Raw genomic sequence first — 14239 nt, 5'->3', positions numbered from 1 at the left:
CTCCTCGAAAAGAAAGGCAAATCAGGGTAGGAGAAGAGAGTTTAGGACTGAAGGGCACATAAGCATGGAATTGTTAGTGTCTAACCCAACTTGATTAATCTTGCTTTTCTTGATCTTGTTCGCCATCAATTCTCAGTTTCTCTCACATTGTACTTCAAATACAGGAGGCTCCAAAAACTTGTTTCACGAGCTCGACAAACCTGCCAGAATGAGTGGAAACTTTTTTCTGGGCAGATTTACATAACATGGGTTTTCGGTTTAGTAAGCAGATATCTTAACCCGAAACCGATAGTTTGTAATATATTATTGGTACTCAGCATCTTATGTGAACAATCTGCACACTTCTGTTCCAGCAGAGCAACCACAACGAGCAAATCTGAGAAGTAAGATCAAGCAGTAGAGCCTGTAAGCAAATCAGAGGAACCAAAAGTACAGGCACACCACAAACAGATGAAATTAAAGAAATATTGGAGCAGATGGGCTCAACTACCAGATATCATCACAATAACTGTTTAATGCAGAAAATAACGTCGTTATAGCTGAAATAAAGTTTATGTCCTCCTAGTCTTTCAGAGATCTTGGAGAAGCTATGACGGTGGTGAGGAAGAAGACTGCAGGGACACAAATTAGACGAAGCAGTGGCAATGCTGGCTGAATGAGCAGCAGTGGCTGCTAGTAGAGGCGACAGGAGTTGGTCAGGGAAGAAATGGCAAGTGTATTTATTTTATTTTTGGGAAACTTACAAAAGAGTACTTGCTTTATGCAGTGTCATTCTCCATAATAAACTCTGATCGCAGTGTCATTTAGTAACTGAGCTCCTTTATGGTGTTGTTTCTCTAATTTCACCATCTGTGGTGTTACTGAGCTAATTTCCCTAATTACAAAATATAAAATAGCGAGCATGTTCCGCAGTTCAGGAAATAAAAAGTGGATAATTCAATGATTTTTTAATGTACAAAAAAATTCCATACCGAGATTGACGAACCAAAAATGCATTCCTAGAAGGGAGAAGGTCCTCTGTTAAGCTGTCGTTTTCTAGAGACATTAGACTATCCATTTCTTGTATGTCCCGCTTGAATGATGACAGCTACAATGAGAGAAAAAGAGCATTAGAAGGCAAAGATCTTTTGACTACTGACATGTGAAAAGCCAAAGGCCCTGAAAAGTGATGGTAGAGTGTAACTGATTCTTCATTAAGCGCTGGTAGACTGTAACTGATTCTTAATTAAGAGGACTAACGCAAAGTTATTTCTAATGTTACTCCCTCTGTAAACAAATGTAAGACGTTTTATTTACAGAGGTAGTATATTCTATCATATGTCACTTCACTTTCCTTTGTTCATTCCATGGTTTTTAAGGCATCGCTTAGGCGCTCAGGCTGCAGCGGAAGGCATCCACCTTGGAGCTTTGAGGGATTTGGAGCGTCAGTTAGCCGTAGCCATAGGGCGTCGCCCTAGGCCAGGGAAGCCATCACAAGAGCATCGAGCGGGAAACATGAAAAAGAGATCAAGTGGGGATTTGCGCGCGGGGATAAGAAGAGAAGGCGGAGAGAGAGTGATGCTGACCAAACAACTGACAACCAGAAGTCTGAACTAATGGAAAGGGCTAGGCAATCCACATATACACTTCAACAGCCCCCTCTCACGTGTGACGTGGGAAGTCAACACGTGAATAGACTCAGAGGTATGGCTCAAGAGGCCTATACATGGACACAAAGGGGGCAACAGCAATTTTTGGACAAATTGCGAAAGCCAAGACTTGAACTCAAGACCTTAGGCTCTGATACCATGTTAAGCTTCGTGGACTAGCCAACGCAATCAAAAGTCTGAACTTATGGAAAGGGCTAGGCAATCCGCATATACACTTCAACACTCTGCACCAGGGAACTATCAGGTACAAAAATAAAGTAGAGGTTGGTCACAGCCCTACTCTCAGGAAAGATATAATTACTGCACCGTATAGCAGTGAATTAGGAGGCCGCTCAGGTCAAGGAGCAACTTATCAGACTCAAACTCCTCTTCCACTGGTCTGGCATGAAACAAGATGTGCAAACCTTCATTCAGCAATGCACTAGGTGCCAAACAAACAAGCCTGACCACACACAATACACAAGCCTCCTCCAAGCACTCCCTATACCTAAATCTGTCTAGACCCATGTCAACATGGACTTTGTGGAAGGACTGCCATTCGCAAACAATAAAGATCTCATTTTGGTTGTTATGGACAATTCACTAAGTACAGTCATTACATTCCTCTAAAGCACTCCATCACTGTTATATCTCTTGTTGCAGCCTTCACTGACGACATCTTTAAGTTGCACGGCATTCCCTCACCTTGCGCATTAAGCGCTTAAAAGGTGAAAAGGGGCAAGGGTGCCTCACCTCACCTCACCTTACCACCTTAAAACCCATGGCTCATTCTAATTTAGGCCCTGTTCGGGACGGAGGAAAAGCATAGCAAAAGTAAAGAAAGTTCATTCCTGAGGAACTGTAACAAGTTATGGTATGCGGAAGGCAGGAATAGCCTTGTACCAATCCTTTGGAAAGTTTCTTAGCCCCGCACTTCCAAAGGCTGATCAACCATGCACTTTGGGACCCACATAGAGTTCAAAATAGGTAGCATGCATGCATGCTGGGGATGTCTAGACCTGAACTCAAACAATGTGACATAGAAAAATTATCCGGTGAGACCTACTTCTGTAGATTTCCTGGGCTATTTTTCCTGCATTCCAAACACCACCAGCGGTGTTCAAATGGTGTATTTCTATCCCTATGTTTTACACCTTGTTTCCTTTCCTATTCCTCCATTTTGTCCCAATCCTATTTTTTCTTCCCTTTGATCCAAATAGGACCTTACATGGTGTATATCCATTATGTCCATCCAAACAAACAAACACCACCACTTGTACTGGATGGAACACATACCACATTATGGGTAACACTAGGCACTACATAATCCAACTAGTTTAGTTGCTACACTGTTGTGGTTGATCCTACATTGGCTAAGCTCTACCTTACTCGTAGCCTGTGAAGTTACCACTTCAATTTGCTGGTACAGTATTCATAAACTTGTTTCAACCATCTTACAAATGCATGTTGACAAGCAACAACACTTCATCTCTAATCAAATTAAACATGTGTTAGAATAATTTAAAGAAGATGGCATTCCCGTTATTGCTTGAAGCTATGTCCCCGTATGTAAATCACTAGCCCTCTTAGAGCATCTCCAACAGCTGCATAAAAGTTTCGCGCGCTAAAATAGTTTTAGCGCACCACTGTAGCACTTTTAGGGCGCCAGACCCAACATTGATTTAGCAGATGCCCAAAAACGCGCGCCCAAAAAAACACGCAGTGCAAATTGTGAAGCGCGCGCAATCCGGCGCCCCAAATTTGCAGCTTCTGATAGCGCTTTTTAGCGCGTGCCCAATCCTTTTTTGCGCGTGCACTATTTTACAGCTTCGGCTGGAGCTGTCCGACGCCCAAAAAACCCAAATTTTAGCGCGTGGAGCAGTTTTTGTGCGCCTGTTGGAGATGCTCTTACTTCACAGTTATCTATTCCTTTTACTATTTAGACTACTGGATGTTAGAATAAATAAGTCGACGAGAAGAAATGTTTTTCAAATTGGTTGTACATACATATTTTTTTAATAAAGCACGAATTGAATGAAGTGGCAACAATGGCATGAGTTTGCCATTTTACAGCCTCTCCAAGAATTTGGTACAATTTCATTCTCTGGAATTCTATACACGACAGATACTAAGCAAGCAAGCTTGAAGCATCAAGAACGAGCAAATAAAAAACAAAGGATGATCAGTATCACTGCCAATATCATGGTTTTACCATATGATTCAAAATATCCTCACACAGTGTGTGCCCACTATATTATATTTGAGATTCTTAGCTGCTTACCATGAAGTAATACACCAGAAGAGAAATACCGGAGGACAGCTCAGGCCATTCTGATTTTGAAGAAACTTTGAATAGACCAATAAAGTCAGCAAATGCTACCACAACATAGGGAAACTTGACACGCAGTTGGTAAATATAAAGAAGAAGAATGCTGAAGACTGAATATATCTCAAGTAACCTCCACCACCTTCAGAATGCATTGCAAACACAATTTAACAATTATCAACAAATGTGCAATCTCAATATAATAGACTAATTGTTCGCAGCAAAGAAGAAAAAGCAAAGATGGAGCTTACCGGAAAAGACCAAGAAAGTTACTCGTTAAGGACCAATCCACAAGACCGATGCAGCTAAATACAAAGAATGGCAACGAAATCCAAGAAGGGTGACTGATACTGACAATTAATTGGACAGCAGGCAGCAACAAACAGCACGCAACCCGAAAATGATAACCTGCACACAGAAAATGCATATATCCATTAGGCTGTAGACAATGGTAAGTATTGAACTTAAGTTTGTACAGTTCTTCAGTACAGACCTATGGTAAGATAAACAGCTCGGCTGCATCCTTTCTAAACAGGCATATATGGACTAAAACATTGCAAGAAAAACATATTTTAATAGCAAACGAAGTAACATCATTTCCTAGTATATGAATGAATGTATTTCACAAAACAGTTTGAAATCTCCTATTACACAGTCCAGGAATATAACTATCATTTATTTAGGTTAGTCTGACTCGATGCACAGTGCACCACATGCTGACCTATTTGCTCAATGTCAAAGGAGAAGTTGAGCCAACATGAATCTTGATGGATCCTGCTTCTAAAGACTTCAACCAAAGAAAGGACAGCAGCAGATAGCTGTATGATAAGAAAATAGATAACAGATGGTGATTCCCAAGGCTGGTCCCTGCATCAACTATCATGATTAAGTGCAATCCAGATATTGCCTGCATAGGAGGCATATAGAGACAGTTGTACTCATGGATATGAGCAGATACATGAACATGAACACAACAAAAGTCAATGCAAATAATGGAGTCATTTAAATACCTTGCAAAACCAACCAGCTTCGCCCACCAGGAATGAGCCACAATCCATCCCTTTCCCTCAATTCCCCATATTATATGAAACGTAACTTGAGCCAAAATGGCAACTGCTGAGTAAATAACTGTACACCAGTATAATAGGTACAGCCTCCAATTGTGAAATCCTTCCAGATAAGGATAGAACATTAGTTATCCAAGATGTGCAGAAATAAATAATGTAGATGTAGATTATATAGATAATACACAAAGAAAACAGTTTCTCATGTGAAAGTTGCAACCAGACTACGTATCATCTTTGAATTCAGTACTCCCTCCGATCCAAATTAATTGACGTAGCCTCTATACAATGTAGCCCAAGGGGGCAAAAATATAGTACAAACACAAGGAGATTATGACCACAGGTCAATTTACCGGAGACTAGGAACTAATAGTACCTTAATACACCCCGCCCCCTCCCCAATGGAAAGCATATGTCACATAAATATCCGAAATCTGAGTTTTGATAGCATTAATCTAGAAAAGGTGTCAAGGAGAGTCATGACATCTTCTACAATCAAACCATGCCAAAAGAGGTCCCACGATCAGGGAAAAAGACCAGAAGCAAAGGTTGATGGACAAAAAGGTTGTGGACTTGCGCCATACATGAACATGGTATAGCAACGGACCTTAGTGGATGCAACAGAAGGGACGATTCTAGATAGAAAAGACGTGAAGCATGCATCAGCTCCTCGGCCTTCACAAAAACAGCAGGCATAGCTCACCAAATTCTCTGCCACAACAAGACCATCGCAGAAGCAAAACACAAGCAGACCACCAGCAATAGCCACACACAAGAGGCACAAAGTAGCAACAGCCCAAGTAGTAGCAGGCCCAACAAAAGTCACCATGGAGCTCTTATAGTTGCAAAGGCAAACAATGGTTAGTGACACTTGATGAAGATGCCCAGACAGATTGGCCTCCATGATGGCCCAGAGAAGGCAAGGTTGATGAAGACCACGACCTGTAGATGGAGATGAGACACAATGGGTCATGTTCCCTCTCCCTGTCACAACACCACCAGTCAATTACCATCAGTAATGACAAAGTCCCAAACCCCTGCAGCTGCCAACACCTTGCCTGCACTGAATCGAGTACCCATCGCTTTGCACTGAGAAGCAGCCTCATGATGGAGCCCCAAGCCTGAGCTTGGGCGCTAGTGCCACAGGTTCATCTTGGTAAAGGAGTATTAGTATAGGTCTAGGTCTCTTTTAAGTAGTCGTATTAGTCTAGGTTTCCTTCCTTGTACCCCAAGTCTACTGTGCTATATATTTGACCCACAGGCTATGCAATACAACTAGGTTCCTCCTCTAACATGGTACCATGAGCCCAGGTTTAGGGTTTTCGGCATGCCGCAACGCACGCTCTAATTGGAAAAAATCCAGTCTCCACCTCTCTCAATCGATCTCATCACTCTTCTTCCATTGTACATCGTCATTCTCATCGAACATTTCCTGAATGCGCCACCCATCCACCGCCAACCCGATTTCCTCACCCGGCTCATTTTCATCCATCAATCGAGCCTCCTCTGCTTCAGATCGAAGCCACGTCCAGATCACAGGAGCCGCTAGGCGATCCAGCTTCCCGACTCCATCGTGCACAACCAAGAGATCGAGGTCGGCATGTACCAGCCATTAGCTTCTCCATGGGGCCTACTCCGTCTAGATCGGGCCAACGTTGGGCCATCTTCTTGCCTACTCCGGACCTCCTAGATTGACGCGCCTCTCACCGGCCTTTGTCGAAGCCTGCTCCCCTCAGATCGAGCTACATCGCCGCCATCGAGATCTCTGACCACCTCCAACACTTCCTCGCTGCATCGCACGCTTGTGCTGCTCCGCCCGGCACCAAGTTTCCCCAGCCAGCTGCTCCACGTCTCGGAGGCTAGTCGGTCTACTGCATCACGCGTAGGCAGCTCTAAGAGACAGCGCACTCCCTCACTGTTGTTCATACCACCCCTAAACAAGAGCTCACTGCCACTCAGACACGTGACATCGCCACAGTATCTCCCTTTAGTCCCAACCACCGACGATAGCCTCAGGCTGATCTGCCCGACTCCTCCCCATCTAGTGCTACTACAGCTTCCAAGTGGCATCGTGCACACCCCTAAGCTCGACGCACACGTCTAGCATGCCTGCCTTCTCAAGGACACCACCAACGCTTGCACCATGAGTTCCCTCTTGGATTGGGCTGCCTGTATCGACCGCGTTACTCTACCGCCCCTTGCACCACTGCCATCTCCCACCAAGCCACTGCGATCCACCCTCTTCGCCGCCTCCCCATCCAGTCTCGGAGCTCCACTGGCCACCCTTACCGCCACAGTCGTCGCCTACTCCCTCAATGCCTTGGCCTGCTTAGCACCTCCCTGTGTGGGCTTCTTCCACGCTTGTCGACAGGCCACTAGCCTTGCCTGTTCTTTTGACCAAGTGTAAGTCATTCCAAAATACAATCTTTAAAAAAAGAGCAATTACAATGTCCTTGCCGACGGGCATCGTTTCTCTCCCTCGGTGGTCGGTGATTCTTGACGGTGGTCGTTTCTCCGACTCTGTCTCACACGTATACCTTCCATCAGTGTTGGGTGCTCGTCCGCTAGTTGATGTTCTTCGGTGCTCCTCGCCAACATCTCACCTGCATGGCCTCTTCCGCCGCCTCCCCTACAGGCACAACTGCTCCTGCATCATTGTCTTGCATCTGTTTTCTATTTTCCATCAAATCGTTATTTGCCAGCCTTCTTTTCTTTTCTGATCCTGGTCAGCATAACTTTTGTTGGCCTTACCATCCTTGTTGTCTTCTATAAGCCTGATGTCTACGCCCATTTCCATGCCTCCGAGCTTCTTTTGCCGCCGGTTTCTTGGGCTATAAACTTTTGCGCTTCATTCTCTTGATGTGCATCTTCCTTTGACAACCCATCAAATCTTGTATATTCTCCTTGTTGAGGTGTATATGTGGATCGCCTAGCCCTTTCCATCGGTTCGGACTTTTGGTTGTGTTGGCTAGTGCATGAAGCTTAACATGGTATCAGAGCCCAAGGTCTTGAGTTCCAAGTCTTGGCATTTGCAGTTTATCTAAAAATTACGGTTGTCCCCTTCTATGTCCACATATAGGCCTCTTGAGCCATACCTAAGTCTATTCACGTGTTGACTTCCAGCGTCACATGTGAGAGGGGGTGTTGAAGTGTATATGTGAATTGCATGGCCCTTTCCATCAGTTCAGAATTTTGGTTGTGTTGGCTAGTGCATGAAGCTTAACACTCCTGATGTGTTGTCTTCCTCTGATGAGCCATCTTCTCGTTATCCCTCTTTGGATTGACTCAACGGGTTTTTGAAGATTCCTTGCTAAAACGACACTATCAAGACGCGGATTTTGGAGTTTCATTATTTTTGTTTGTAGTGTTATACTTTTGCAACCACTATTCTATTGCATACACTTTGCATTTGAGGGGGGGTGTTAAGGAGTATTAGTATGGGTCTAGGTCTGTTTACGTAGTCCTATTAGTCTAGATTTCCTTCCTTGTACCCCAAGTCTACTGCACTATATATTTGCCACATGCGCTATGCAATGCAACTAAGTTGCTCCTCAAGACATTTGCCACTGCCTTTGAGGGCGGGGTAGTAACACGGCAAATTTGTCCTGGTAGCGTAGGAGGGCTGTGGTGAAAATATCCTTCATGGGTAAAGGGCTCGGTGGTAAGTCTCTGGTAATGGCAGCCATGAAGATAGGAAGGTAACAAAATGGCAAGATAGAAGAGGAAGCATGTGGAACTGATGGACAGGCCACTGTCTTTTAGTGCTATAATCCACATTGTGTTTTGCCACTGCCTATCACCTAGCTTGCCTATGCACGCTTAGGCATTCTGATACAAAGAGTTGCTAGCAGGGCTGTGAGAGGTTGGACGACATAGAACCAAGAGGAGGAGGAGCAGAATGGTGAGAGGTCACCCGAAAAAGGTGAGCAGCAAGGCTAGGAGGTCACACCGGAGGAGGAGCGACAGTGGAGGATTCGGGGTCTAGGAATACAGTGTGTGTCATACTCCTCCTCTCTTTCCGCGACATAGCTAATCCGGTACAGCAAATTATGGAACCCTAGCATGCCAACCCGGTCTAAGTCGTCTATCTGCTCTAAGCTAAACTGTCCATCTGCTCTCCTCTATCTCTTTCTCTAGCCTGTTCCCTTCAACACACACATCGATGGCGACAATGGTCGGCGCTGCAGCTCCTCCACAGCGGCATCTCGTTCCCCGGCGCTACAGCTCTTCCCTGCAGCCACATCTCCTTCCCTGCCGCCGGAGTACCTCGTCGGACGCCTAATAGTTAGTGTGTTGTCTGGTTTTATAATTGATCGGAGAAAACAGATTTTGGCGTGTAAAGTTGAAGTTTTCAAAGAATAAATCGAGGACAGGGTACACCGCATTACTAGCCATAAGAAAGAGAATTTATTTGGTACGAGAAATACTAGTCACATGTCAATAAGAAAAAAATGAATTTGTTCTTACGCTTTGCAAATGCATTTTTATAGAAACACCTAGATACCACAATACAAACTATCCACAGCAAATTAAATAGCATAGGAAGACACTAATGTAAAGTTAAGAAATGAATATTAAGTTCGTAACCACACATGTCTATAGTAACTTGATTGACAAGAGTTCGCAGTTATAAGAAAAGGATTATTAACTTTTATGTTGTGGTGCTGTAGATTAGTTCTTCAAACAGTATATGGATCCAAACAAAGTGTAGTTTAGCTCCAAAGAGATATATTGACAATACTTAGCTAACGTAGAAAAAAAAGCAGGCATACCTCTCCTTGGAGCAACAAAGCGGATAGCAAAGAAGATAACCATATTAACAAGAGAAATCAAGCTCCAGTCAAGTAAGGAAGCTGCAAAAAAAGGTACACATTGAAGGGTTAGATCAAAAAATCCATGTTAAAGCTCAAAAAGGTTTCAAGTAGTTATTGTATCCAAACATCCAGAAATAGGTGTGTTTTCAAACCAAAACAAAGCATACCAACCACTCAGCTACCTAGCAATCCATAAGGGCATCTCCAACGCCTGGCGCTTAGCACCGGCGCCAGGATTAGAAACCTGGCTAATTGGCAGTTTACGCCCTGAATCCCATCGTCGGACGTAGCGTCGGCGCAAGACCTGGCAGCGAGCGCTTGATTGATTCTCTTCCCATGCGAAGCTCCCGGCTATTTTAATTTAGCCCGCAGAATTAGCACCTGCCGTTGTAACCTCAGGCGCTTAGGCATTTTTTATGTTATAAAATGTATTTATTTTCTCTATTAGCGCCTCCACAAGCGTCTACCATTGCAGATGCCCTAAGCAAGCCTTATGTTTCTAGATTAAATTATCATGACAAATTCCAACAACTAAGTCTTCAAACCAAAAGTGTGGGCACCGATTGATCCGAGAACATAACTTTGTTGTCCTTTACAAATAGGAGCTATCGTATATAAGCAATAAGTATAACAAGACCCCAAGAGAAGACGAGTGGCATAAATATGAACGAATCCATCTTGCAGTGGAATTTTACTGTTTCTTCTTTTGCCATTCTCCCGATTGGCCAATAGACGCCGTATGAAGTGGCAATATCAAATTTTATGCTAATCCGCATTTCAAAAGGGCTCGGATCGGCAGGGGGGAAGAGGAGCCGCACCTGTCAGGAGGAGCAGCGGTAGCAGACAGCGGCCGGCGCACCCACCTGTTCGCCACGCCATCTCGAGACGGCAGCCGCGGCCGCTCCTCTCCTTTCGGTCCAACTAGTCCGATGCCGGCAGCATCTCGCGAACCGAATCTTGCGCGCGGGGAGAGAGATCAGGATTTTAGGACGATTAGGGAAGGGTGGCGAGGGGATCTTACTAGGTGGGTTTATTTTCTTTTTCCTCTTCTCTGTTTTTATTTGCCTATTTGTGGTACCTGGACCCGGGTGTGTGTGCCTTCCCGTGCTCCATCCTAGCGTTGACCATCGGCTCAAGAGTGTGACTTTTGCCCGGTGGTTAGAGCATCTGCAACCGGACGGATGGCTTGTCCTGCTCAAACCCATCCCAGATGCTCGGACATAACGCAGATATCCAACTCGTATCTGAGATAGAATGTGTCTGTCGCGTTTCTCCAACCATGTTCCTCAAAAGAAAAAGTACGGGTCATGTTGAATATATGAGCAAATCATTACGAGATTTAATTTGAGTAAACAGTAAATAAATCATGACGACGAAAACAGAGATTAAACTAATCATGCGGACTAGCATGGTAGAAGAACATATCATATCTAGGGCATAGACTAGAACTAAGAATTCTAGCACGATCTCGAACAAAGAGGACAAGATCACATACGGTGCAGCGGGGGCAGAACCGCCGGTGTTGATGTTGTCGGTCATGTCGTTGAGGAAAAGGTCGCCGAGGTCGGGGAAGAAGTCGTTGACGAAGTCGTCGCTGCCAGATGTCGCGCGGATGCGCTCCCCAAAAACCTGATCGCCCCTTTCCCGTGCAGGATCATGAGAGACGGGATTCCGAAGGCCTGTTGTCCCTTCTTGTGATGCACGCCGAAAGAAGGGATGGAGAAGACTTGTGTGGCGGCGCAATGATCTGGAACGATGGTGTGAAACCATACGATACGGCGGCGGCTAGAGTAAAGGTCTGTCTGACTATATAATACGGGTCGAGTAAGTCGTGGGAGTAAACCCCACGTCCGAGTCACGATCCAAAAGAATCAGAAACGGTTCAGTAATTAACGTGTCCGTTAATTATTAATTAATGACTCATTAATTTTTCCAAGTAGCAAAAATATAGACAACATGCATAGCTCTGTCCTCGGCTTGGCTCAAACCCGCAACCTGCGGCGCGTCGTGACGAGGCGTGGCGAGCGAGGAGGAGGAGCACGCATGTAGGTCTCCTCTTCTCATGCTCATACAAGTGGTAGAATAGCTCGCTGATACGTTCATTTTGCATCATGCTTTTATATCGATATTTATTGCATTATGGGTTGTTGTTACACATTATAGCACAATACTTATGTCTTACAAGGTTTACATGAAGAGGGAGAATGCCGGCAGCTAGAATTCTGGGCTGAAAAATGAGCAAATATTAGAGAACTATTCTGCACAATCTTAAAAGTCATGAAACTTCACAGAGAATTATTTTGAAATATATAAAAAATATTGGACGAAGAAAGCACCAGAAAGGACCCACCAGCCATCCCCTGGGAGCGCCCCTTGCCTTGTGGGCCCCCTGACAGGCCTCTGGTGTCCATCTTCTGCTATATGGTGTGTTTTGACCTGGAAAAAATCATATGGAAATTTTCGGGACGAAGCGCCGCCGTCCCGAGGCGGAACCTGGGCAGAACCAACCTAGGGCTCCGGCGGAGCTGTTTTGTCGGAGAAACTTCCCTCCGAAAGGGGGAAATTGAAGCCATCATCATCACCAACGATCCTCTCATCGAGAGGGGGTCAATCTCGTCAATATCTTCACAAGCATCATCTCCACTCCAAACCCTAGTTCATCTCTTGTATCTGATCTTCGTCTCAAAACCTCAAATTGGTACCTGTGGGTTGCTAGTAGTGTTGATTACTCCTTGTAGTTGATGTTAGTTGGTTTGTTCGGTGGAAGATCATATATTCAGATCCTTAATGATAATTAATACTTCTCTGATTATGAACATGAATATGCTTTGTTAGTAGTTACGTTTGTTCCTGAGAACATAAGAGAAGTCTTGTTACAAGTAATCATGTGAATTTGGTATTTGTTCGATATTTCAATGAGATGTATGTTGTCTCTCCTCTAGTGATGTTATGTGAATGTCTACTACATGACACTTCACCATTATTTGGGTCCAAGGAAAGGCATTGGGAAGTAATAAGTCGATGATGGATTGATAGAGGGACAGAAGTTTAAACCCTAGTTTATGTGTTGCTTCGTAAGGGGCTGATTTGGATTCATATATTTTATGATATGGTTAGATTTATCTTAATTCTTCTTTCGTAGTTGCGGATGCTTGTGAGAGGGGTTAATCATAAGTGGGAGGCTTGTCCAAAGAAGGACAACACCCAAGCACCAGTCCACCCACATATCAAATTATCAAAGTAACAAATGTGAATCATATGAGCATGATGAAAACTAGCTTGACAGTAATTCACATGTGTCCTCGGGAGCGCTTTGCATTATATAAGAGTTCGTCCAGGCTTGTTCTTTGCTACAAAAAGGATTGGGCCACCTTGCTGCACCTTAGTTACTTTTGTTACTTGTTACCCATTACGAATTATCTTATCACAAAACTATCTGTTACCAATAATTTCAGTGCTTACAGAGAATACCTTGCTGAAAACCGCTTGTCATTTCCTTCTACTCCTCGTTGGGTTCAACACTCTTACTTATGAAAGTACTATGATAGATCCCCTATAATTGTGGGTCATCACTCACTTTATAAAGAGGTGCAAGTCTCACTCAACTTCCGGGGTGAGACTAAACTTTAGTCTCACTCACATCACTCACATGTGTGCATGAATGGGACAAGAGAATTTCAGAATTTTAGTTGGGCTTTGGGCCAAAGGACCACTAGCAAATTCCAACAATCCGCCACAAAGTCTCATTGGCACATCTCATCATTTAGTTCCAAAACATTGTTTATATACCGGTGCATAGTGGAGACTTTGAAGTTGAACTTTCACTTAGAGTTTTATGCTACACTATATCACAACTTGAATAGTGGACTAAGCCTTGAACTATAAGTTTTCTGCGAGACTAGTTTCACACAAATTCTTGACTGATACTGGGCTACCGCAAGGCTTCCCCGCGGGTGGAGCGTGTACGTCATACTCCAAGGCCTTTCATGAATTTATTAGAGAACTCCCAATTCTCACAGACTGCGATGTTAACAGTCAAATTCATATAGGTGTGCTCCTCAGGAGATGATCTGCAGGACAACATCTCTGCTTACCCAAATAAGCCACTTGGAACACATTAAGATAAATGTCAACCTGCCATGCAGATCAGGAGAGTATTGCATCTTCACGGAGTGGGATAGTAAAAATAGGGATACTCTCCTCTCAGCTGACCAACAGCTTGTCTCTCACTTCTACTTCACGGGATCTCCGATCACATAGAGTGGGTTATCACTATGGACAACTCATGCGGTGGGTCGCAAACCCATCTCCATCGATGCATTATCTATCACATTACATGATAGACCCTTTGTGAAGGGATCTGCCAAGTTTTCCGACGTTTGGATATAATCCAACGTAATAAATCCG

The 14239-nt window shown here is 44.2% G+C and overlaps 1 protein-coding gene across 5 annotated transcripts in view; it reads right to left on the bottom strand.

The window, feature by feature from the left end:
• The window catches only part of LOC123061149 (piezo-type mechanosensitive ion channel homolog), a 48082-nt gene extending 37132 nt beyond the window's left edge, over positions 1 to 10950 (bottom strand). For 2 of the 5 annotated variants that reach the window (XM_044484096.1, XM_044484098.1), the window contains exons 1-7: positions 10651 to 10950; positions 9791 to 9871; positions 4965 to 5124; positions 4676 to 4821; positions 4206 to 4362; positions 3910 to 4096; positions 972 to 1087 (exon numbers count right to left, since the gene is read on the bottom strand). In XM_044484096.1, coding sequence (XP_044340031.1) covers positions 972 to 1087; positions 3910 to 4096; positions 4206 to 4362; positions 4676 to 4821; positions 4965 to 5124; positions 9791 to 9871; positions 10651 to 10711 — 908 coding nt within the window. In that variant the 5' untranslated portion in view covers positions 10712 to 10950. Of the gene's footprint in view, positions 1 to 971; positions 1088 to 3909; positions 4097 to 4205; positions 4363 to 4675; positions 4822 to 4964; positions 5125 to 9790; positions 9872 to 10014; positions 10214 to 10650 lie in introns of those variants that run through there. The other 3 variants (XM_044484097.1, XM_044484099.1, XM_044484102.1) reach the window with 3 other exon arrangements.
• Between the last annotated feature and the right edge of the window lie 3289 nt (positions 10951 to 14239).

The sequence above is a fragment of the Triticum aestivum genome, chromosome 3A, assembly GCF_018294505.1.
Source record: "Triticum aestivum cultivar Chinese Spring chromosome 3A, IWGSC CS RefSeq v2.1, whole genome shotgun sequence".
Lineage (NCBI taxonomy): Eukaryota > Viridiplantae > Streptophyta > Magnoliopsida > Poales > Poaceae > Triticum > Triticum aestivum.
Note: the sequence above shows the minus strand (reverse complement) of the source record. Positions and strands in the feature narration are given on the sequence as shown.